General features: G+C 36.6%; 1 protein-coding gene across 1 annotated transcript in view; it reads left to right on the top strand.

The window, feature by feature from the left end:
* TECRL (trans-2,3-enoyl-CoA reductase like) overlaps positions 1 to 26361 on the top strand; it is a 140672-nt gene that overhangs the window by 37113 nt on the left and 77198 nt on the right. Inside the window, exon 2 of the mRNA XM_043906645.1 lies at positions 4696 to 4747. Within this exon, the coding sequence (XP_043762580.1) occupies positions 4696 to 4747 (52 nt within the window). The remainder of the gene's footprint in view (positions 1 to 4695; positions 4748 to 26361) is intronic.

Below are 26361 nucleotides of genomic sequence, written 5' to 3' on the forward strand. Positions count from 1 at the left end.
TCTGCATATCTGAGGTTATTGATATTTCTCCTGGAAATCTTGATTCCAGCTTGTGCTTCTTCCAGCCCAGCGTTTCTCATGTTGTACTCTGCATATAAGTTGAATAAGCAGGGTGACAATATACAGCCTTGACGTACTCCTTTTCCTATTTGGAACCAGTCTGTTGGTCCATGTCCAGCTCTAACTGTTGCTTCCTGACCTGCATACAGGTTTCTCAAGAGGCAGGTCAGATGATCTGGTGTTCGCATCTCTTTCAGAATTTCCCACAGTTTGTTGTGATCCACAAAGTTGAAGGCTTTGGCATAGTCAATAAAGCAGAAATAGATGTTTTTCTGTAACTCTCTTGCTTCATCAATGATCCAGAGGATGTTGGCAATTTGATCTCTGGTTCCTCTGGTTCCTTCTCTAAAACCAGCTTGAACACCTGGAAGTTCGTGGTTCATGTATTGCTGAAGCCTGCCTTGGAGAATTTTGAGCATTACTTTACTAGCATGTGACGTGAGTGCAATTGTGCAGTAGTTTGAGCTTTCTTTGGCATTGCCTTTCTTTGGGATTGGAATGAAAACTGACCTTTCCCAGTCCTGTGACCACTGCTGAGTTTTCCAAATTTTCTGGCATATTAAGTGCAGCACTTTCACAGAATCATCCTTTAGGATTTGAAATAGCTCAACTGGAATTCCATCACCTCCACTAGCTTTGTTCGTAGTGATGCTTTCTAAGGCCCACTTTACTTTGCATTCCAGGATGTCTGACTCTAGGCAAGTGATCACACCATCGTGATTATCTGGGTCATGAGGATTTTTTTTTTGTACAGGTTTTCTGTGTATTCTTGCCACCTCTTCTTAATATTGTCTGCTTCTTTTAGGTCCATACCATTTCTGTCCTTTATCGAACCCATCTTTGCATGAAATGTTCCCTTGGTGTCTCTAATTTTCTTGAAGAGATCTCTAGCCTTTCCCATTCTGTTGTTTTCCTATATTTCTTGCATTGAACGCTGAGGAAGGCATTCTTATCTCTCCTTGCTATTCTTTGGAACTCTGCATTCAAATGGGAATATCTTTCCTTCTCTTCTTTGTGTTTCACTTCTCTTCTTTTTGCAGCTATTTATAAGGCCTCCTCAGACAGCCATTATGCTTTCTTGCATTTCTTTTCCATGGGGATTGTCTTGATCCCTGTCTCCTGTACAATGTCACAAACTTCCATCCATAGTTCATCAGGCACTCTGTCTAACAGATCTAGTCCCTTAAATCTATTTCCCACCTCCACTGTGATAAGGGATTTGATTTAGGTCATACCTGAATGATCTAGTGGTTTTCACTACTTTCTTCAATTTAAGTCTGAATTTGGCAATAAGGAGTTCATGATCTGAGCCACAGTCAGCTGCCGGTCTTGTTTTTGCTGACTGTATAGAGCATCTCCACCTTTGGCTGCAAAGAATATAATCAATCTGATTTCAGTGTCGACCATCTGGTGATATCCATGTGTAGAGTCTTCTCTTGTGTTGTTGGAAGAGGGTGTTTGCTATGACCAGTGCGTTCTCTTGGCAAAACTCTATTAGCCTTTGCCCTGCTTCATTCCGTACTCCAAGGCCAAATTTGCCTGTTACTCCTTTGACTTCCTACTTTTGCATTCCAGTCCCCTATAATGAAAAGGCCATCCTTTTTGGGTCTTAGTTCTAGAAGGTCTTGTAGGTCTTCATAGAACCGTTCAACCTCAGCTTCTTCAGCATTACTGGTTGGGGCATAGGCTTGGATTACCGTGATATTGAATGGTTTGCCTTGGAAACGAACAGAGATCATTCTATCATTTTTGAGATCGCATCCAAGTACTGCATTTCGGACTCTTGTTGACAATGATGGCTACTCCACTTCTCCTAAGGGATTCCTGCCAACAGTAGTAGATATAATGGTCATCTGAGTTAAATTCACCCATTCCAATCCATTTTAGATCGCTGATTCCTAGAATGTTGACATTCACTCTTGCCATCTCCTATTTGGACCACTTCCAATTTGCCTTGATTCATGGACCTAACATTCCAGGATCCTATGCAATATTGCTCTTTACAGCATCGGGCCTTGATTCTATCACCAATCACATCCACAACTGGGTATTGTTTTTGCTTTGGCTCCATCCTTTCATTCTTTCTGGAGTTATTTCTCCACTGATCTCCAGTAGCATATTGGGCACCTACAGACCTGGGGAGTTCCTCTTTCAGTATCCTATCATTTTGCCTTTTCATACTGTTCATGGGATTCTCAAGGCAAGAATACTGAAGTGGTTTGCCATTCCCTTCTCCAGTGGACCACATTTTGTCAGACCTCTCCACCATGACCCATCCATCTTGGGTGGCCCCACACGGCATGGTTTAGTTTCATTGAGTTAGACAAGGCTGTGGTCCTGTGATCAGATTGGCTAGTTTCTGTGATTATGGTTGTAGTGTGTCTGCCCTCTGATGCCCTCTCGTAACACCTACCGTCTTACTTGGGTTTCCCTTACCTTGGATGTGGGGTATCTCTTCATGGCTGCTCAAGTAAAGTGCAGCCGCTGATCCTTACCTTGGACGAAGTCGCCCCTCCTGACCTTGAACATGAAGTAGCTCCCATCGGCCCTCCTGCCCCTGCGCAGCCGCTGCTCCTTGGATGTGGGGTTGCTCCTCTTGGCCGCCGCCCCTGACCCTGGATGTGGGATAGCTCGTGTCGGCCGCCACCCCTGACCTTGGACATGGGGTATTATGTGCCCTCAAATAGCTGGAGCTGAGCCTACAGTGAACCCTACCTGAGGAGTTGTTAATCATGAAAATTATTACTATATTATATATCATTATGTTTTTAAATAGATGGCTCTTGAAAAGACTGATGAACAAATATTTATTACTCTAGACAATGGTACGTGGATATTAGGCATATTTGTCAGAGGCCGCAACATATAATGGTGCTTTGTTATTTAATGTTATTTATGGTTATTAAATAACAACGAAATAATGGAGTGAATATTGTTAAAACAAACCATCACCTTTAAAAAAATATAATTCAAAAATCAAAGTTTAATAATCAAAATTAAGACATGATATATTTAAGCATATAAATATATATTATCCTCTCTAAAATTTTCAAATATTTTCCAACATTTAGAAAAGACAATGATATGAAGAACTTAAAATTTCACACTAACAGAATCATTTAGGTTTCTTTTGAATTTAAAGCATAACACAAATGGAAAAAATATCATTCTTCAGTGCTTGAAACTTTCTGGTTTATTAAACTATAAACATAGAAGAAATAAAAAATCCTGAATGATTTGTCACACTTGGTTACAGGAGGTAATGAAATATAGTAAAATAAATGTATTCTTTGTTATGCTTTTGATTTGTAATGCAATATTAAATACAATAATTTCAATAACAACTGCCTAGAATATTAATATTATTATGTATCATCCTTTTGGACACTTTTTAATTTTTTCATGTTATCCTCCCAAAATAGCCATGAGAAGATTTTAATGTAGCAAAAACTAAAATAAACCATGTACACAATATTCTATATTTGTTTAGAGAAAGGAAATATATTTGACTTGCATGAACATGAAAATATCTTTGACACAGATCTTGAAGGATTGTTGAGTTTATCATAAGCCAATGAGAAATCAGAAGCAGGGGAATTTCAGTTTGCAAGCTGGCTAGGGACTGAGTCAGAAAGTCAGAAAGTACTGTGATGGTTTGAGGTGTTTTGATAAAACTCTTATCCTAATGAATTTTCCTATTTAGATGAAGAAACATTTTCCCTTATTCTCTTTTCTAACATTTTTGTAGTTATTGTTTAGTTGCTAGGTCATGTCCAACTCTTTGTGACTGCAACACCCCAGACTTCCTTCTCCTTCACTATCTGAGTTTGCTCAAATTCTTGTCCATTGAGTTGGTAATGCTAACTAATTATCTCATCCTCTGCCACACTTTTCTCCTTTTTTGTTGTTGTTGCCATTTTCTACTCCAAATGCTTTTCCTGACCCAGGAATAGAGCCTGTGTCTCTTGCATCTCCTGCATTGGCAGGTGGATTCTTTATCACTGTGCCACCTGGAAGCCCTTTCCTAAGATTGGAAAGATTTAATTTCTGTAGATTAGGACCAAATAATAATATCCTTAAAGAATCAAAAAATATATCTAACAGATTTTTGGTGGTCCTATGGGGGGGTGAAAATTTTATGAGGCTTGTGATATTTTGTTTTTCTACATGATATTCTGAAGTAAATATCTCTTTTGTTTGTGTAAATAAATTTTATATCCCTGGATTCCTCTGATAAGTCTTTTACTTTATTTCTTTTGAATTAATTCATAGTTTTAATTGATAATCCCACCAATTTGGAAATCAGAAACTGAATATCACAGGCAGAGAAAATTAATAAAAATAAATTTTGAAATAATTTGGATGACATCATCATTACATTATTGTTGTTATATGTAAATACAAAACTTTGGCAACTAATAAAAATAAATGGGAAAAAAAAAAACTTTGGCAAAAGCCTTAAAGAGGCAATGTTTCAAAATCATCAGATATATAGTGACGAGAGAGCTAAACAAAAAAGCTAGGCATTTTGTACTTATTTTATATTTTAAACATATTAAACAAATGTTTTCTTATTAAATGAATATGAAGCAAACAAATGAATACTTTTTCTTAATCACTCTCTCTATTTTTCAGGTGACACAAAAATCTACCATTCATGATGTTAAGCAGAAATTTCACAAAGCATGTAAGTTTTATATATAATTTTGAATTTGTATTACAGTCTTTTTCTCAAATTGGTTCAGATTTACCTATAAGAATAAGTTCAATATTATGATGGAAAGAGTATGTGGAAATCATATTTTTACATGGAACTCAGAAATAATACTATGCTAAACACCCCTTCATCATGAACATTTTCATATCTACCTCTTTAACTCACACTTTAATGTTCAAAACCCAAAGTTTATTTGAACTTTTCCATTCTAACAAGACACATCCTATATGTGAAAGTGATTAATCAATATAAGGTATTTCTTTATATTTAAGCAAACATAGAGCATTTTTTAACTTCATGTATTTATACTGATAAAATATCTATCACATAGGAATACTTAAAAATTGCATTTGAGTTGTTATTTAATTTTATTAATGGCTAGACTTTCCTCATTAATAGATATCCTATTATTATTTCTTCCCAACCCCGGGATCGAACCCAGGTCTCCCACATTGTAGACAGACGCTTTGCCGTCTGAGCCACCAGGGAAGTACTATTATTATTTATAATAATAATAGTGTGTGTGTGTGTGTGTGTGTGAAATCTGTTTAATTTTTAGTTTTATAACTTTTTGATTAGTTTACCTATAATTGTTAACATAGTGATGATGCCTATAACTCAGTTCAGTTCAGTCACTCAGTCGTGTCCAACTCTTTGCGACCCCATGAATCGCAGCATGCCAGGCCTCCCTGTCCATCACAAACTCCCGGAGTTACTCAAACTCATGCCCATTAAGTCAGTGATGCCATCCAGCCATCTCATCCTCTGTCGTCCCCTTCTCCTCCTGCCCCCAATCCCTCCCAGGATCAGGGTCTTTTCCAGTGAGTCAACTCTTTACATGAGGTGGCCAAAGTATTGGAGTTTCAGCTTCAGCATCAGTCCTTCCAATGAACACCCAGGACCTATCTCCTCCAGGATGGACTGGTTTGATCTTGCAGTCCAAGGGACTCTCAAGAGTCTTCTCCAACACCACAGTTCAAAAGCATCAATTTTTTGGTGCTCAGCTTTCTTCACAGTCCAACTCTCACATCCATACATGACCACTGGAAAAACCATAGCCTTGGCCAGATGGACCTTTGTTGGCAAAGTAATGTCTCGGCTTTTTAATATGCTATCTAGGTTGGTCATAACTTTCCTTCCAAGGAGTAAGCGTCTTTTAATTTCATGGCTGCAGTCACCATCTGCAGTGATTTTGGAGCCCCCCAAAATAAAGTCTGACACTGTTTCCACTGTCTCCCCATTTATTTCCCATGAGGTGATGGGACCAGATGCCATGATCTTAGTTTTCTGAATGTTGGGCTTTAAGCCTATAATTTACTAGTTAACAATTTTTAATAAACTTCATTTTTAGGGCATTTTTAGATTCACCATAGATTGTGCAGAAAGTACACAGAGCTCCAGTGTACCCCTGCCCCGCACATGGACAGCATGCACGCTCAGTCCCAGTCATGTCTGACTTTTTGGGATCCCATGTGCTCCTCTCTCCACGGGATTTTTCCAGGCAAGAATACTGGAGTGGGTTGCCATTCCTCCTCCAGGGGATCATCCTGACTCAGCGATCAAACCCTCGTCTCCTGCATTGCAAGTGGATTTTTTATGCTGGACAAACACAGAAGACCATGGGCAGCGTTCTCCACCATAACATTCAGAAGGGTACATTTGTTATACCCCCTGAACCTACAATGACACATCATTATTGCCCGAAGTCCATAGTTCCAATCTTTACGTTAGAATTCATTTTTGGTGTTTCACATTCTATAGATTTTGCAAAGGAGCATTTTCAATACTTCTAGATTTATTTGAACAATGTTTCTTTTCAGAAAGCTACTTAAAGCTCATAATTTAATATATCAATTAAAAAAATACTTGAGTAAACTAGGAAAAATTATTTCATTATTTTCTTTCAGGAAAGATGCAGTATATTTACTGAATACTTTGTGTATATGACATTATGATAAGTATAATGAATAAATGAAGACAGAAAATTTCTCATTAACCCTCAAAAATTTTCTCATGAAGAAGATTCTATATATATAATACATATATATATATATATGAATATATATCATATATTGCAAATAGTATATCAATTACATTATATTATAGTATATATACTATAATATATATTATATATACTATATATGCTATATATATATATCTATATAAAGATATATCTTGTTGATATTTCTCCTAGCAATCTTGATTCCAGCTTGTGATTCATCTACCCTGGCATTTGCATGATGTACTCTGAATTTAAATTAAACAAACAGGGTGACAGTATACTTGTCACCTTGACATTCTCCATTCCCAGTTTGGAACCAGTCACTTATTCCATGTTCAGTTTTAACTGTTGCTTCTTGACAAGCATACAGGTTTCTCAGGAAACAGGTAAGGTGGTCTGGTATTCCCATCTCTTTAAGAACTTTCCACAGTTTGTTGTTATCCACATAGTCAAAGGCTTTAGTGTAATCAGTGAAGAAGAAGTAGGTGTTTTACTGGAAACATTAGAAAATTTCTCTATGATCCAACAAATGTTGGCAATTTGATCTCAGGTTTCTCTGCTCTTTCTAAATTTGGATTATACATCTGGAAGTTCTCTGTTCACATACTGTTGAAACCTCACTTGAAGGATTTTGAGCATAACCTCAGTATCAAGTGAAATAAACACAACTGTACTGTAGTTTGAACATTCTTTGACACTACGCTTCTTTGGGATGGGAATGAAAACTGACCTTTTACAGTACTGTGGCCACTGCTGAGTTTTTTAAATTTGCTGACATATTGAGTGCAACACTTTAACAAGAACTTCTTTTAGTATTTTAAATAGCTCAGATGTAATTCTATCACCAAAACTGGATTTGTAAGTAATCAGTTCAGTTCAGTCACTCAGTCATGTCAAACTCTTTGTGACCCCATGAACTGCAGCACCCCAGGCCACCCTGTCCAACAACAACTCCTGGAGTTTACTCAAACTCATGTTCATTGAGTCAGTGATTGCCATCCAACTCATCCTGGGTCGTCCGCTTCTCCTCCTGACTTCAATATTTCCCAGCATCAGGGTCTTTTCCAATGAGTTGGTTCTTCTCAGCAGGTGGCCAAAATATTGGAGTTTCAGGTTCAGCATCAGTCCTTCCAATGAATATCCAGGACCAATCTCCTTGAGGATGGACTGGTTGGATCTCCTTGCAGTCCAAGGGACTCTCAAGAGTCTTCTCCAACACCACAGTTCAAAAGCATAAATTATTCAGTGCTCAGATTTCTTTATAGTCCAATTCTCACATCCATACACGGCTACTGGAAAAACCATAGCTTTGACTAGATGGACCTTTGTTGGCAAAGTAATATCTCTGCTTTTTTTTAATATGCTGTCTAGGCTGGTCATAACTTTCCTTCCAAGGAGTAAGCATCTTTTAATTTCATGGCTGCAATCACCATCTCCAGTGATTTTGGAGCCCCCAAAATAGTCTCTCACTATTCCACTGTTTCCCCATCTATCTGCCATGAAGTGATGGGACCAGATGCCATGATCTTAGTTTTCTGAATGTTGAATTTTAAGCCAACTTTTTCACTCTCCTCTTTCATTTTCATCTAGAATGTCTTTAGTTCTTCACATTCCAGAATGTCTGGCTCTAGGTGAATGACCACACCATCAGGGTTATCCAGATCAAGAGGTTTTTTGTATAGTACTTCTGTGTATTCTTGCCACCTCTTCTTAATCCCTTTTGCTTATGCTAGTTCCTTACTGTTTCTGTCTTTATCATGCCCATCCCTGCATGCAGTGTTCACTGGGTAACTACAATTTTATTTAAAAGACCTCCAGTCTTTCCCATTCTATCATTTTCCTCAACTTCTTTGCTCTGCTCATTCAAGAAGGTCTTCTTACTTCTCCTTGCTATTCTCTGGAATGCGGCATTCTGTTGTGTATATCTTTCCCTTTCTCCCTTGCTTTTTGCTTTTATTTCTTTAGCTATTTGCAAAATTTCCTCAGACAGCCACTTTGACTTCTTGCATTTATTTTTCTTTGGGATGATTTTGGTTTCAGTCTTGTGTACAGTGTAATGGATATCCATCCATAGTTCTTCAGGTATTCTGCCTATCAGATATAATCTCTTGGATCTATTTGTCACCTCCATTGTGTATCATAAATAATTTGATTTAGGTCATACGTGAATGGCCTAGAGGTTTTCCTTGCTTTCTTCAATTTAAGACTGAATGTTGCAATAAGAAGCTCATGATCTGAGCCACAGTCAGCTCCAAGTCTTGTTTTTGCTCACTGTATAGAACTTCTTCATCTTCAGCTGCAAAGAATATAAACAATCTAACAATCTGATTTTTGTACTGACTATCCGGTGATGTCCATATGTAGAGATGTCTACTGTGTTGTTGGAAAAGGGTGCTTTCTATGACCAGTGTGTTCTCTTGACAGAACTCATAGTCTTTGTACTGCTTCATTTTGTACTCCATGGCCAAACCTACCTGCTACTCTAGAAATCTCTCGACTTCCTACCTTCGTATTTCAACCCTATATGATGAAAAGGACTTTTTTTTTTTTTTTTTTTTGGTGTTAGTCTAGGAGGTTTTGTAGGTCTTCATAGAACTGATCAACTTCAGCTTCTTCAGCATCAGTGGTTGGGGCATAGACTTAGACTACTGTGATGTTGAATGACTTGCCTTGAAAACAAATGGAGGTCATTTTTTTGTTTTTGAGATTTTACCCAAGTACTGCATTCTGGGCTCTTTTTTTCACTGTGAGGACTACTCCATTTCTTCTAAGGGATTCTTGTCCACAGTAGTAGATATAAAGGTCATCTGAATTAGATTCGCCTATCCTTATCCATTTTAGTTCACTGATTCCTAAGATGTCGATGTTTGCTCTTGCCATCTCCCATTTCATCCAAATTTACTTTGTTTCATGGACCTAACATTCCAGATTCCTATGCAATATTGTTGTTTACAGCATTGGACTTTACTTTAACCACCAGGCACATCCACAACTATCATTTGCTTTGGCGCAGCCTCTTCATTCTTTCTGGATCTATTAGTAATTACCCTCTGCTCTTCCCCAGTAACATACTGGACACCTTCTGACCTAGGGGGCTCATCTTCTGGTTTCATATGTTTTTGCCTTCCCATACTGTTTATGGGGTTCTCACAGCAAGAATCTTGGAGTGGTTTGCCATACCTCCTCCAGTGAACCACGTTTTGTCAGAACTCTCCACTTTGACCCCTCCATCTTGGTAGCCCTACATGGCATGTTTCATAGCTTCAGAGTTACACAAGCCCCTTCGCCATAACAAGGCTGTGATCCATGAAGGGGAAAACAGGTTTAACCAGTTTAAAATTCTAGAAGAAGGTGAGTTCTGATATTTTACCATAAAGACATGTCAGATTTGGACATGTTAAAAAGAAACAAAATAAATTATATAGTGGAGAGGAAAAGAATAAAGCAAGAGAAGTGCAGAGATCTATAATGGATTAATTCTCTTTTAGGTTAGTAATTAAAAATTCTCTTCATATTTATGCCAATATTTTATAAATTATTGACCCTCCAAATTTATATCTTACATAGTGTATGTGAAAGATGTTGTCCTGGTTGTCTCCATAAGTATCTCCAGTTTATTTAGATTCTAAATGCAGTTGTTTTATTAAGCTAGCAATTGAATTGCCATCCTTGGAAAGACTTAGTAATTTTATCTAGTAAAGTGGTTTCAGAAAGTTTGAATTGCAGTAATAAGTGTGAAGACACTTCAGAAATACTTTTCTTACTATAAAGTAGAAAGATATGACAAAATTATTTCATTTAATAATGATAGTATAAATTTATTGCTTCTATTATTGTCTGAAAACAAGGAAATTAATCATAAACTAATGTATATTTAGAAAGAATATGCAGTCACCTTGATGTGTGATACTGTGACTATTTTTATGTTAGCCTGTATCTACATATAGACATAATTATATGTCAACAAAATTTTAGATCCAGTTCTAAATTTATGTATGGGCTTCTTTCATGACTCAGTTGGTAAAGGTTCTATCTGCAATTCAGGAGACCCTAGTTCAATCCCTGGGTGGGGAAGATCCCATGGAAAAAGAAATGGCAACCCAATTCAGTACCCTTGCCTGGAAAATCCAATGGCAGAGGAACCTAGCAGGCCACACACAGTCCATGAGGCCGCAAAAAGTTGGACATGGTTTAGCGACTAAACCACCACTACATTTATGTGGTCTTCACAGGTGGCTCACTGGTAAAGAACCTGCCTGCCAATGCAGAAGATTCAGGGGACGTGGGTTCAATTTATGACTGGGAAGATTCCCTGAAGGAAGAAATTGCAACCTACTCTACTATTCTTGCCAGGATAATTCTCTGGACAGAGGAGCCTGGAGGGCTACAACCTATGGGATGGCAAAGAGTTTGACACAATTGAGCAACTGAGCACACGCTACATTTACATTGTCTAGAACTTCTTTCTAGTAATTAGGAAAGTGAGGTGTAGTAGCTTGTGAAAACTTCTAGAAATATCCAGTTTTATGACTGGACAGTATGACAATATGATTAGTTTTAATACCTATATTGAAGGTAGTAACACATATACACTTAAGGATTTCTTGAAAACTATTATTTTTATTACTTTTCAAAGAACAGCTCTAAACTTTAATAGCTTTAAATAAATTGTAACTTTTCCTACTTTTTTCAAAATTACCCTTCGTTTAAAAGTATATCCGTCACTTTAAGAATCTCCATAAAATATTGCATTTATTAGAATGTATTTCAAAAAAGTATTAGTCTTCAGTTTATAAAGTACAGAAACACAAAACCATTTTTCCACATTACATGACAGAGACATATCTAGATGTCAATTAAATTATGCTTAATTCACTAAAAAATATTGCTAAATCCAACAATATATGACTGTATTCAGTTCAGTTCAGTCACTCAGTCATGTCTGACTTTTTGCAATCCCACAGACTGTAGCACACCAGGTTTTGCTGTCCATCACCGACTCCCAGAGCTTGCTCAAACTAATGTTCATTGAGTTGGTAATGCCATCCAACCATCTCATTCTGTCATCCCTTTCTCCTCCTACCTTCAAACTTTCCCAGCATTAGGGTCTTTCCTAATGAGTTAGTTCTTCTCATCAGGTGGCCAAAGTATTGGAGCTTCAGCTTCAGCATCAGACCTTTCAATGACTATTCAGGGCTGATTTCCTTTAGGATGGACTACTTAGATTTCCTTGCAGTTCAAGGGACTCGCAAGAGTCTTCTGCAACACCACACTTCAAAAGCATCAATTCTTTGGTGCTCAGCTTTCTTTATGGTCCAACTCTCACATACATGACTACTGGAGAGATGATAGCTTTGACTATACAGACATTTGTTGACTAAGGAATGTCTCTGCCTTTCTGTCTGGATTGGTCATAGCTTTTCTTCCAAGGAGAAAATGGCTTTTAATTTCATGGCTGCAATCACCATCTGCAGTGATTTGGAGCCCAAGAAAATAGTCTGTCATGGTTTCCATTGTTTCCCCATCTATTTGCCATGAAGTAATGGGACTGGATGCCATGATCTTTGTTGTTTGAATGCTGAGTTTTAAGCCAAGTTTTTCACTCTCCTCTTTCACTTTCATCAAAAGGCTCTTTAGCTCCTCTTTTCTTTCTGCCATAGGGAAGGTGTTATCTGCATATTTGAGGTTATTGATATTTCTCCCCAAAATCTTGACTTTAACTTGTGCTTCATCCAGTTTGGCATTTCGCATTATGTACTCTGCATATAATTTAAAGTAGCAGGGTGAAAATATATAGCCTTGACATACTCATTTCTGAATTTGGAGCCAGTCCATTGTTACATGTCCAGTTCTAACTGTTGCTTCTTTACCTGCATACAGGTTTCTCAGGAGTCAGGTGAAGTGGTCTGGTATTCTCATCTCTTGAAGAACTTTCCAGTTTCTCGTGATCCTCACAGTCAACAGCTTTAGCATAGTCAATGAAGCAGAAGTAGATGTTTTTCTGGAACTCTCTTGCTTTTTTGATGATCCAATGGATGTTGCCAATTTGATCTCTGGTTCCTTTGTGTTTTCATAATTCAGCTTGAACATCTGGAATTTCTTTGTTCACACAGTGTTGAAACCTCACTTAGAGAAATTTGAGCATTACTTTGCTAACATGTGAGATGAGTGCAATTGTGCAGTAGTTTGAACATTTTTTGGCATTGCCTTTCTTTGGAATTGGAATGAAAACTGACATTTTACAGTCCTGTGGCCACTGCTGAGTTTTCCAAATCTGCTGGTATATTGAGTGCGGCACTTTCACAGCATCATCTTTTAGGATTTGAAATAGCTCAACTGGAATTCCATCACCTCCACTAGCTTTGTTTGCAGTGATTCTTCCTAAGGCCAACTTGACTTGGGAAGTGACTGTATACATAATTATAAAAAAGAGTGATCTGTTGATCACCTTAATATTTCATCCTTTTAACATATTTTAAAATTTGCTAGTATCATCATTTATTAAAATTCATAAATTATTTAAACAATAAAAATACATATTACATGTGTAGCTATATATTTTACATATACAGTTGTTTGATAACTACAGTGTTAGCTATAATATTTTTTCCAGTCACTTATGTTTCTGACACCAAGTGATTTTTTATTAAGATACTTCAAATGCTGGTTATTTCTAGGTCTTAGTGTTATAATAGGAATGTGTGTTAATTTTGTAAAGAAAATTATATATATTTATATCTCTTATCAGAAGACTAGATTTCTTGAAAGGAAAATTTCCCCTTGTATGTCTTTTATCTCTAACATTTGTTCTCTTCAGTTCAGTTCAGTTGCTCAGTCATGTCCAGCTCTTTGTGACCCCATGGACTGCAACACGCCAGGTTTTCCTGTCCATCACCAACACCCTGAGCTTACTAACCATCTTATCCTCTGTTGTCCCTTTGTCCTCCCACCTTCAGTCTTTCCCAGCATCAGGGTACTTTCTATTGATCAGTTTTTCTCATCAGGTGCCCAGAGTATTGGAGTTTCAGCTTCAGCATCAGTCTTTCCAGTGAATATTCAGGTCTAATTTCCTTTAGGATGGACTGGTTGGATCTCCTTGCAGTCCAAGAGACTCTCAAGAGTCTTTTCCAACACCACAGTTCAAAAGCATCAATTCTTCAGCACCCAGCACCCAGTCCAACTCTCACATCCATACATGACTACTGGAAATTGATCTTGATTTTTTGTCTTCCTCCTATCTCTCTGACTTGTGTCAGTTTAATATTTTTCTTAGCTCTATTTTAGAACTTACTTTACTGGGGTTTTTCTCATTCTATAAAATGACTATCATCCACTTCTAAGGTTAATGTTTTTCAATTCTGCTTTGGTATATGTCACCTTTTAGGTCACCCTGGCGACACTGTAATTAACAATCAGACTGGTGAAAAGATGAGGGGGAAGAAAACTATAATTATAATATTAGCTGTTAAGACTAAGGAGAAAGATCAATGACTTTCCTGAATAAGAGGTACATATGAAACTATAAATTATATATATGCATGTGCACACAAATATATACTTTTGCTTATTTCACTTCTTCTTCTGGGACTTCGCTGCATATTCTCTATCCATTAACATTTGTAATCATTGTTTTTGTTTGTATCTTGAAGTCTCTCCTGGAGAATATCAGTGATTTTCACCCTCATGTCTCTATACACCACACTCTACCATCATTATAATTAAAACTAGCTTTAAAGGTGGATGGCATATAAATTCCAATGAGTATTTCAAGAGTATTACATGAAATTCAATCTTTTTTTAAGTAACAGATCATATAACATTTACTATTCAATGTTATATCAAAACCTATTTTCAAAGTCTATATCAACACTTATACATAATTGGCAAATTACTATATAAGAGTCTGACTGAGGTAAGCATACATACCAAACACTTGATGAAGTTTTTTTAGATAATTCACCATAAATACTCTGGATCCTTATTTGAAACAAAAGTTTTATTACTTTTTTATTTAGAAATTTTTAAGCAATACATGTTTTTTAGTGTTTCTAGCTCATGTTTCCTTTTAAATTCATCAAAATATATTAGGATGCTATTATATTGTGATTTATAATAAAATATATATGTATTTTATTTGTCCCCTTTTTCTGGTCTAAGCTTCTAAAACCCTTGAAATTTTTAAAGTGATAACGGCATAAAGGTTTTTTTTTTTTTTTTTCCTGTTAATGCGGTGAATTCTAGACCTAGCTGAAAAATCGGTGCTGATTGTCAAGCTGTAATTAGAGGGTTGGAACTTTCAAAGGGGCTGGAAATTGAAACAATTTCCAACGACCTGTGATTTATTCAATCATGCCCAAGTAATGAAGCTTTCATAAAAATCCCAATGGAGGGGGTTCAGAGAGGCTGGTGTAGATTTGGAGAGGGGACCTGGAAGCTCTGTGACTATTCCCTGTACTTTGCCCTTCGTATCTCATCCATCTAGCTATTCCTGAATTATATTCCTTTTTAGGAAACCTGTTATGGATACTTGCATAGGCATGACTGAGTTCCTTTGCAGTCCACCTGAAGCTATCACATTTTTAATTGAATATACTCCAATTAAAAGGTGTTTTTTGTTTGTTTGTTTGTTTGTTTTTCTTTACAGAAACATGTAGTTAAGTACAATGTTTCTTTGAGTTCTGTTAGTTGCACTAGCAAATTAATTGAACCCAAGGGAAGGGTTATGGGAATCTCTGAGGCCAATTGGTTAGAAGTGCAGATGAGAACTTAGACCTGAAACTGGCATCAGAAGATGGCGGGGGGTGGGGGAGAAGAGCAGGTTTATAGGATAAAACATTTAACTTGTGGAACCTGATGCTCTCTCCAGGTACATAGTGTCAGAATTGATTCAAATTATAGGATGCCACTATAGTGTCCTGAGATTTGCTTGTTGGTGTGTGTGTGGTGGAGAGACTCTACCACACATCTATTATAACTGGGTGCAGAACTTAAAATAAATACACAAAAATTAAAGAAAGAAAACCATTAGAAATAATACCATCATGAAATCAGAATAGCAATCCTATGGAATTTTCCTTCTTATAGTGTTTATATGGACTAGCAATATATTTGTCAAAATTAATTAAAAAATTTGTGTTTAAGAAAATTGGAGGGAATCATGAAGAAAAATGAAGGGAAAACTTTTTATTGTAACAACTGTCTTGTGGTTTTTAAAATTAAGCCAGCATCAAAATTGAGCACTTGCTATGAAATACTGTGCCTTATAATACCTCTGTGCTAAGCTCTAGCTAACTTGCATTAACATTTATAGTATCAACATAAAACAAATATAGTCAAATTTGTCAAACACTCTCTTTGCATCATGAATCCTCTAAGATATTTCCATATAGCAAATTGAAAATAAATACAACTCTATGGTCATCTAGTGGCATTATAATTTTCATTTTACAGATGAAAGTCTTTTTAAAAAAGATTAGATAACTTGAACAAGGTCACAGAGCTAATAAATGGCTGAGCTGAAATTCAAACTATATAATTTACTTAAGAGATCTATATAATATGATTTTATACCTTGTACTTTAACCACTAATCTCCACTGTCTTTGTTTTACTGAGTTATATTTTTGTTAATTTCTTCAGGTAGAAATAAAAATGATACCAATTTATTTTCCACGGTAAAGGTTATTGTTACTCCCCATTGGAAAGTAGGGAGCTACCCAGAAAGTTTATTTAGAAATTATGTAATAATTAATAGTGATATCATTCTAAGCTTAGTTCTCAATTGGTTCCAATAACTGAAATCTCTGTCTAATGCTATATGTCACCATAAAACAAATAATTAAATTTAAAAAATCATTAATATGAATAAAAGGAAAGAATGAAAATATGTCTTGAAACTGCTAATGACATTTTCTATTGTGTGACTAACAAGAGTTATTAGTATATAAACTAAGGTAAAAAAATGAATGACAAATAGCTGAAGTGTAATTTTTGCACTGGCTCTCTATCATAGAATTAGTTTCTGAAAGCAAAAGCAAAATCATTTTTGCCCATGACTTGTATTACTCCCCTCGTGGCTTAGAAGGTAAAGAATCTGCCTGCAATGTGGTAAACCCGGGTTTGATCCCTGGGATGGGAAGATCCCCTGGAGAAGGAAATGGCAACTCACTCCAGTACTCTTGCCTGGAAAATCCCATAGACGGAGGAGTCTGGTAGGCTACAGTCCATGAGGTTGCAAAGAATCAAACACAACTGAGTGACTTCACTTTCACTTTCACCTGCATGTTATCAATTACTTAACAAAACCATAAGAAGTTTCAATGATGTTTGTAATCTATTGGATCATTATCTCTGCAGCTCCCAAACAGAGCCCTAGGAAAAAAGCAAGAGAAGGAACAGTGGATTTAGCAGTCCAACTTTAGTTTCAGTCACAGGAAGGAATATATAATTTATTGTGACAGTTGAAATACGTACACATCTTTGCCATAAGGCCAGGGAGATAAAAATAATGCTAAACTTTGAAAGGTTCAAAGAGAGTAACTCAAATAAAGATAACACAGTAGAAGGATTTATAGGATAGAATAATGAATGTTTTCTAGGCAATTTGAAAGGAGCCTCCCTGACAAGGCTGTAGAATTCCCTGATCTCTTCAACAAAAGAAGCTAGAAAAATGATAAATGCCACCAAAGAAAGAAGTGGCAGAATGCTTCTCTTACAAAACTGATTGACTGCTAAATCAAGAAGCAGCTAACATTCTTTCTCTAACAGTTTGCTCCAGCAAAAGGAATTATGAACCTTGTCAATAACTTAGATGGAGAAATGGAGTAATTTGGCAGGTTGTTTATTCTTTGATAACAGTCAAGGTTACATCATATGAAAGCTATGGATTAAGGGGCTATGCCTCTTCTAGAAATTTAACCACTAAAGTACGGAATGAAGCAGGGCAAAGGCTAATAGAGTTTTGCCAAGAGAACGTATTGGTCATAGCAAATACCCTCTTCCAGCAACACAAGAGAAGACTCTACACATGGACATCACCAGATGGTCAACACTGAAATCAGATTGATTATATTCTTTGCAGTCAAAGATGGAGAAGCTCTATACAGTCAGCAAAAACAAGACCAGGGGCTGACTGTGGCTCAGATCATGAACACTGTGTTGCCAAATTCAGACTTAAAATGAATAAAGTAGGGAAAACTACTAGACCATTCAGGTATGACCTAAATCAAATCGCTTATGACTTTACAGTGGAAGTGAGAAATAGATTTAAGGGGCTAGATCTGATAGACAGAGTGCCTGATGAGCTATGGACAGAGGTTCATGACATTGTACAGGAGACAGGGATCAAGACCATCCCCATGGAAAAGAAATGCAAAAAGGCAAAATGGTTGTCTGAGGAGGCAAATATTTCCAAATAGCTGTGAAAAGAAGAGAAGCAAAAAGCAAAGGAGAAAAGGAAAGATATTCCCATCTGAATGTAGAGTTCCAAAGAATAGCAAGGAGAAATAAGAATGCCTTCCTCAGCAATCAATGCAAAGAAGTAGAGGAAAACAACAGAATGGGAAAGACTAGAGATCTCTTCAAGAAAATTAGAGATATCAAGGGAACATTTCAGGCAAAGATGGGTTCGATAAAGGACAGAAATTGTATGGACCTAACAGAAGCAGAAGATATTAAGAAGAGGTGTCAAGAATACACAGAAAAACTGTACAAAAAAGATCCTCATGACCCAGATAATCACGATGGTGTGATCACTCGCCTAGAGCCAGACATCCTGGAATGTGAAGTCAAGTGGGCCTTAGAAAGCATCACTACAAACAAAGCTAGTGGAGGTGATAGAATTCCAGTTGAGCTATTTCAAATCCTAAAGGATGATGTTGTGAAACTGCTGCATGCAATATGCCAGGAAATTTGGCAAACTCAGCAGTGGCCATAGGACTGGAAAAGATCAGTTTTCATTCCAATCCCAAAGAATGCTCAAACTACCGTACAATTGTACTCATCTCACATTCTAGTAAAGTAATGCTCAAAATTCTCCAAGCCAGGCTTCAGCAATACATGAATCGAGAAACTCCAGATGTTCGAGCTGGTTTTAGAAAAGGCAGAGGAACCAGAGATCAAATTGCCAACATCCACTGGATCATCAAAAAAGCAAGAGAGTTCCAGAAAAACATCTATTTCTACTTTATTGACTATGCCAAATCCTTTGACTGTGTGGATCACAATAAACTGTGAAAAATTCTGAAAGAGATGGGCATACCAGACCACCTGACCTGCCTCTTGAGAAACCTGTATGCAGGTCAGGAAGCAACAGTTAGAATTGGACGTGGAAAAACAGACTGGTTCCAAATAGGAAAAGGAGTATGTCAAGGCTGTATATTGCCACCCTGCTTATTTAAATTATATGCAGAGTACATCATGAGAAACTCTGGGCTAGATGAAGCACAAGCTGGAATCAAGATTGCTGGGAGAAATATCAATAATCTCAGATATGCAGATGACACCACCGTTATGGCAGAAAGTGAAGAGGAACTAAAGAGCCTCTTGATGAAACTGAAAGAGGAGAGTGAAGAAATTGGCTTAAATCACAGCATTCAGAAAACTAAGATCGTGGCATCTGGTCCCATCACTTCATGGCAAATAGATGGGGAAACAGTGGAAATAGGAGCTGACTTTATTTTTCTGGGCTCTAAAATCACTGCAGATGGTGACTTCAGCCATGAAATTAAAAGATGCTTACTCCTTGAAAGGAAAGTTATGACCAGCCTAGACAGCATATTAAAAAGCAGAGACATTACTTTGTCCACAATGGTCTGTCTAGTCAAGGCTATGGTTTTTCCAATAGTCATATAATGGATGTGAGAGTTGGACTATAAAGAAAGCTGAACGCCGAAAAATTGATGCTTTTGAAGTGTGGTGTTGGAGAAGACACTTGAGAGTCCCTTGGACTGCGAGGAGATCCAACCTGTCCATCCTAAAGGAGATCAGTCCTGGGTGTTCATTGGAGAGACTGATGTTGAAGCTGAAACTCCAATACTTTGGCCACCAGATGCGAAGAGCTGACTCATTTGAAAAGACTCTTATGCTGGGAAAGATTGAGGGTATGAGGAGAAGGGGATGACAGAGGATGAGATGGCTGGATGGCATCACTGACTCAATGGACATAGGTTTGGGTAGACTCCGGCAGTTGGTGATGGAAAGAGAAGCATGGCGTGCTGCCGTTCATGGGGTCACAAAGAGTTGGACAAGACTGAGCGACTGAACTTTAACTTTAGCTTTAGAGAAAGAAACATTATAATTTTGAAGCAAATATATGTGTTAATTTATAAAATTATATTTCACAGAAGATGATTTGTTTCCACATGATTACCACACAATAAAATAGTTGAAATTATCTGTATTTTCAATTTTATCTTTTTTTCTTTTGATACTTGAATTAAATTGTCATCTAATTCAATTTAATTCATCAGATATTCACTAATCAAGTTAATCAGGAACCATGTTATGCTAATACTAAAAAGATGAATATTCATATTCTAGCCATCAAGACTTTCAGCATTCAGAAATATGCATGGGTGCAAGCACATACACAGATTGAATAACCTTCTATAATTGGTTAATACTGAATGTATTAAAACTATATAGATTTTACTTTGTATTAACATCAATAAATATTGCACTTTGTCCACAGAGCCTCTCGTAATTCTCAAATAGTTGATAGGATGTGTGCAATTTTCTTTTTCTTAAGCACATTTCAAAATAGCTCAACAACTTATATGTTAAAAAACAGAACTGTGAAATCTTTTTAAAAAGATGATGCTAGATGATGATGAAGATGTATCCATCTGAATGCAGAGTTTCAAAGAATAGTTAGGAGAGATAAGAAAGCCTACATAATGAACAATGCAAAGAAATAGAGGAAAACAATAGAATGGGAGAGACTAGAGATCTTTTCAAGGAAATTAGAGACACTAAGGGAACATTTCATGCAAAAATGGGCACAACAAAGGACAGAAACCTTATGGACCTAGTAGAAGCAGAAGATATTAAGAAAAGGTGGCAAGAATATGCAGAAGAACTATACAAAAAAGAACTCTTGACCCAGACATCCAGGATGGTGTGATCACTCACCTAGATCCAGGCATCTTGGAGTGCTAAATCAAGCAGGCCTTAGGAAGCATCACTACAAACAAAACTAGAGGAGGTGATGGAATTCCAGTTGAGCTATTTCATATCCTAAAAGATGATGCTGTGAAAACGCTACACTCAATATGCCAGCAAATTTGGGAAACTCAGCAATTGCCACAGGACTGGAAAAGGTCAGTTTTCATTCCAGTCCCAAAGAAAGGCAATGCCAAAAACGTTCAAACTACCGCACATTTGCACTCATCTCACACACTAGTGAAGTAATGCTCAAGTCTCCAGGTTAGGCTTCAACAGTATATGAACGGTGAACTTTCAGATGTTCAAGTTGGATTAGAAAAGGCAGAGGAACCAGAGATCAAATTTCCAACATCCGTTGGATCATAGAAAAAGCAAGAGACTTCCAGGAAAACATCTACTTTTGCTTCATTTACTAGGCTAAAGCCTTAGACTGTGTGGGTCAGAATGAACTGTGGAAAATTCTTAAAGAGATGGGAATACTACCAGACCATCTTATCTGCCTCATGAGAAATCTGTATGCAAGTCAAGAATAAACAGTTAGAACTGGACATGGAACAACAGACTGGTTCCAAATGGAAAAGGAATAAGTCTAGGCTGTATATTGTCACCCTGCTTGTTTAACTTATATGAAGAGTACATCATGTGAAATGCCAGGCTGGATGAAGCACAAGCTGGAATCAAGACTGCCAGGAGAAATATCAATAATCTCAGCTATGCATGTGACACCACCCTTATGACCAAAAGTGAAGAGTAACTAAAAAGCTTCTCGATGAAAGTGAAAGAGGAGAGTGAAAAATCTGACCTAAAACTCAACATTCAAAAAATGAAGATCATAGCATGTGGTCCCATCACTTCATGGCAAATAGATGGGGAAACAATGGAAACAGTGATAGACTTTATTTCCTTGTGTTCCAAAATCACTGCAGATGATGACTACAGCCATGAAATTGAAAAATGCTTGCTCCCTGGATGAAAAGCAATGAAAAACCTACACAGTATATTAAAAAGCAGACCTTTACAACAAAGGTCTGTATATTCAAAGCTCTGGTTTTTCCAGTAGTCATGAATGAATATGAGAGTTGGACCATAAAGAAAGCTGAGTGCCAAAGAATTGATGCTTTTGAACCATGGTGTTGGAGAAGACTCTTGAGAGTCCCTTGGAAAGCAAGGAGATCAAGCCAGTCAATCCTAAAAGAAATCAGTCCTGAATATTCATTGGAAGGACTAATACTGAAGCTGAAACTCCAATATTTTGGCCACCTGATACGAACTGACTCATTAGATACTACCCTGATACTGGGAAAGATAAGAGGATGAAATGGTTGGATGACATCACTGACTCAATGGGCATGGATTTGAGCATGCTCTGGGAGTTGGTGATGGGCAGTGAAGCCTGGACTGCTGCAGTCCATGGCATCGCAAAGTGTTGGACATGATTGAGTGACTGAACTGACTGAGGGCATACCATAAAATGAACAGATTATTAAAACATTTATTTTTTCCATTATAGAGCTGGGGAAGGATAGAGATGCTCTAAAGTCTTTTCAGAAAATTATCAAATGCATCTATATGAATTAAGCAGTCTTTCCTGGGTAGTGTTTTTTAGTATAGGCAAAATATTTTCAGAAACACCGAACAATGATTGTGTGCTCAGTCACTCAGTCATGTCCACTTTTTGTGACCCCATGGACTATATATAGCCCACCAGGTTCCTCTGTCTACAGAATTTCTCAGGCAAAAATACTGGATGGGGAATACATGTAAATCCATGGCTGATTCATGTCAATGTATGACAAAAACCGCTACAATATTGTAAAGTAATTAGCCTCCAGCTAATAAAAATAAATGGAAAAAAATAAAATAAAATGTCAATTAAGTAAAAAAAAGAATACTGGAGTGGGTTGGCATTTCCTCCTCCAGGGGGTCTTCCCAACTCAGGGATAGAACCCTCATCTCCTGTGTCTCCTGAATTGGCAGGTGATTTATTTACCATTGCTCCACCTGGGATGCCCTGTATATACAATGCAAATACGTTATGATTAACACATTACAATTAGTTATATCTACATGTTCTGAACAACAGAATAACTTAATCCCCTATGCCAATATGACTCGAACAGTCTCTTGACCGTCTACTATTCTAAACATCTCTCTTTCTTGCTTCAGGATGACCAGTTTCTGGAACTCACAGAGATACAGTCTGTAGAACACCACCTGTCTTTGTCATTTATAATATAATTTAAGATTTTGTTTTATACTTTATCTAAACTGTTTTCTTTTGGCTTGATCCAAATTGAATTCTTAGCTTCACTATGTAATCCTCTCTCCATATTCTTAGAAGTTTTATTCCTTTTATCTCATTTTCCCTTTATCTTCTAGTGCTTCCTCTTTATTCTTTTATCAAGAATATCTCAAGTTAGAAATCACTGCTAGCAATATCTCAGTTATAAGAGTAACTATTTGTGTTTGTGTATATAAGTGTGGTTATGTAGGTATATTTATATACAGCCATATTATTGTTACAAGTATATTTATTAAAATTCTTAGATTGTATTCAATGATTGTAATGCAAATTACTGAAAGGGATCTCGGACTATTGATAAATGCCTACTACTAAAAAATTACCCATTCTCTACCACTAATATCTTTGTAATCTGAAAATAGATAATTTTTATCACTACAGTTTAAGTCTTTGTAATCTAGATATATACCTTCAATAACCTTCAGTTGGATACATTTTCTCACATATTGACTCACTCTAGTATATTGTCTTTACTGCCTTACTACCTCCAATATCAACTTCAAGCTCTTTATGATTTAGAAGTTTCTCATAATGTCCTCATACTCCTTGTGCATGTGTGTTGATCTCAGTGGTGGCAAAAAAATATATTTATATAATATATCATTTGAGGTGTGAACTGAGGAATGTTTTCTTAGTCTTTTTTCCCTATTGAACAGCAGCTTTTTTGACTGTGATATTATTCATACTCTATTTATTTGCTCTATTTCTATAACTCTGATACATCCATATGTGATTGAAAATAGGAAAATTATATTCACATAATATTAAGTTTACAATTTTTCATATACATTTTTATAAGAACGATTACTTCACACTACTGAGGAACAGTAACTGATGGTGAAGTACATGGCATGGCCATGTGAAGACGTGAACTAATAGACACTATAACTATATCACAGTATTTATTAGTTACTTGGCTCAATTTGACCATGTGCTCTGCCTTTGAAATGTTTATGGTCTATTTCCCCCTTATCCTTGTTAATTTCAGCAGTCACAAATCTTTCTTACATACATCACATCTTTTAATTAGTTCTTAAGAGTTTTTGGTAATTGGAATGTACTATTTCATTTAAATATCAAAACATCCCTAAGAGATAACTTTATTGATTGTTCCTCTTTTTAAAAAAAAGCTTTTGCTTAACATATGAGAAAAATAGGATTCAGAAAGTTAACTTGCTCAAGATAAAGAAGACAACTAGTAGATAGTACCAGGATTTAAATCTAGTCAAAGATCACAGCCTTTGAAATTAAACAGTTACAAGACACTGACTCACTATTGGGGAAATAATTTATCATAAACAACTAACATTGCATTTTATTAAAATAATGGCACATTCAAACCTTCTGCCAATTCTTCTTCAATAAAAGACTATATGTTTATTGAAATATTATATAATCACACATTCTTCTGTGCCAGGCAGTCTTCTAATGAGTTGTGCTGTGTTTAGTCATTCAGACATGTTCAACTCTTTGCAATCCCACCATGAACTGTAGTATAGTGGTCAAAAAAGTGGTTACAGCTACCGGTCCTCATAATATTTCATAACAACAAGGAGAGAGGTATACTAAGCATCTTAATAGGTCCATAATATAATTTCAGGTAGAAAGGTCAAAAACAGGTAATTAGAGAAAGTAACTGAAATTAGTACTGGGATCTGCTCAATCTGATGGCATCAAGAAAACCAGGGAAGTGACCGCATCATGGGGAAACCATGCAAAGACTCATAATCAGACACAGAGTATGGAATAGTTGAATATAACAAGGCTTAGCATTTTTCCAAGTAGTGAGGCCAGGAAAGTTACACAAAGTAGTTAAGATCATTGATTAGGTGTGATTACAGTTATAGTGGGAGAAATAAAAAACTTACCAGAGTGAAAATAGTAAGATGATTGCTGGGAAGTCCTTGGAGAATCAAAAATTATCTGAACTAGAAATACTGACTTAATTAAATAGGAAGGAATGGTAGTGATGATTAGAAAGTACAGTATTTGAAATATGTTTTGGAGGTGAAATATTTATTGGTAAGTGTGAGACTCTGAGTAAGAGTGAGACAGGAGGCAGAAAACATTTGGATGAATAGATCAAGGAAGGAATTTAAGTGATATTGAAATTACCTATAATGGTAAATTGGAGAAGGAAATGGCAACCCACTCCAGTATTCTTGCCTGGAGAATTCCATGGACAGAAGAGCCTGGCAGGGTACAATCCATGGGGTTGCAAAGAGTCAGACATGACTGAGTGACTATCACACATAATGGTAAATGAGTAGTCGTGGAGAGGATACTCTGAGTTAAGTCTGCAGTGACTTAGGTGGACATGCCAGTCCATCACAGATGGCAATGACAATAACAAAACAATACTATGTAGTAAAGTCTGGGGATAGGCATTACCTGAGGAGAATGGAGAACACTGGTTTTGGTTTTAACCGCAAGAATTCCTAATACACTTTTAGGCTCATGATTGGGTGAGTTTGGCATAAAGAAGACACACCAGTTGAAGAAGATGCAGAAAAGTTTTATTTATAGTAAAGTAAGAATACTGAGGGTCTTTTGAGTAGAGTTGTTGATTTAAAATTGTTGCTGATGCCAAACTATAAATGCCCTAAAGTACATTGGAGAAGACTGAGAAGCTAGATAGTAAAGTCTGATTAGTGGTTGTACAAAGCCAAATTGAGAAAAGTATTCCTGTGATGATGGATGTTCTGAGACTCCCGAACAGTTAAATGGTAATCTAAAGCAAATGGGAATGTAGGCAAAATGATCAACCCTAGTGGTTCCTTAGAAGTATGGTAGGTGATTAGGTGAACGAGCTGGTTATAAACTTAAACAAAAGACAAATAAATAGTTCAGTCAGTCTCTGAATGTGCTTCTTCCTGTTCCATATTTTCTTGCCTTGTGCTTTGTATTTTACTGTGAAATTGGCTTGTTACTTTATGTCTCTTGTTTTCATATTTATTCTTTAATTCTGAATACTTATTTACACAGCTTTTAAATATTTTTAGAATCATGTCTGTTTTCCTACAGAGGAATTGCTTTGTGGCTGCTGATTATACAGCATTATAGCACTTTGTCTTTCTTATTTGAGAGCTCTGTAATAGCAAAGTTCTTAGCAGAAGTC

This window comes from Cervus elaphus, chromosome 6 (genome assembly GCF_910594005.1).
Source record: "Cervus elaphus chromosome 6, mCerEla1.1, whole genome shotgun sequence".
NCBI classification, from domain to species: domain Eukaryota; kingdom Metazoa; phylum Chordata; class Mammalia; order Artiodactyla; family Cervidae; genus Cervus; species Cervus elaphus.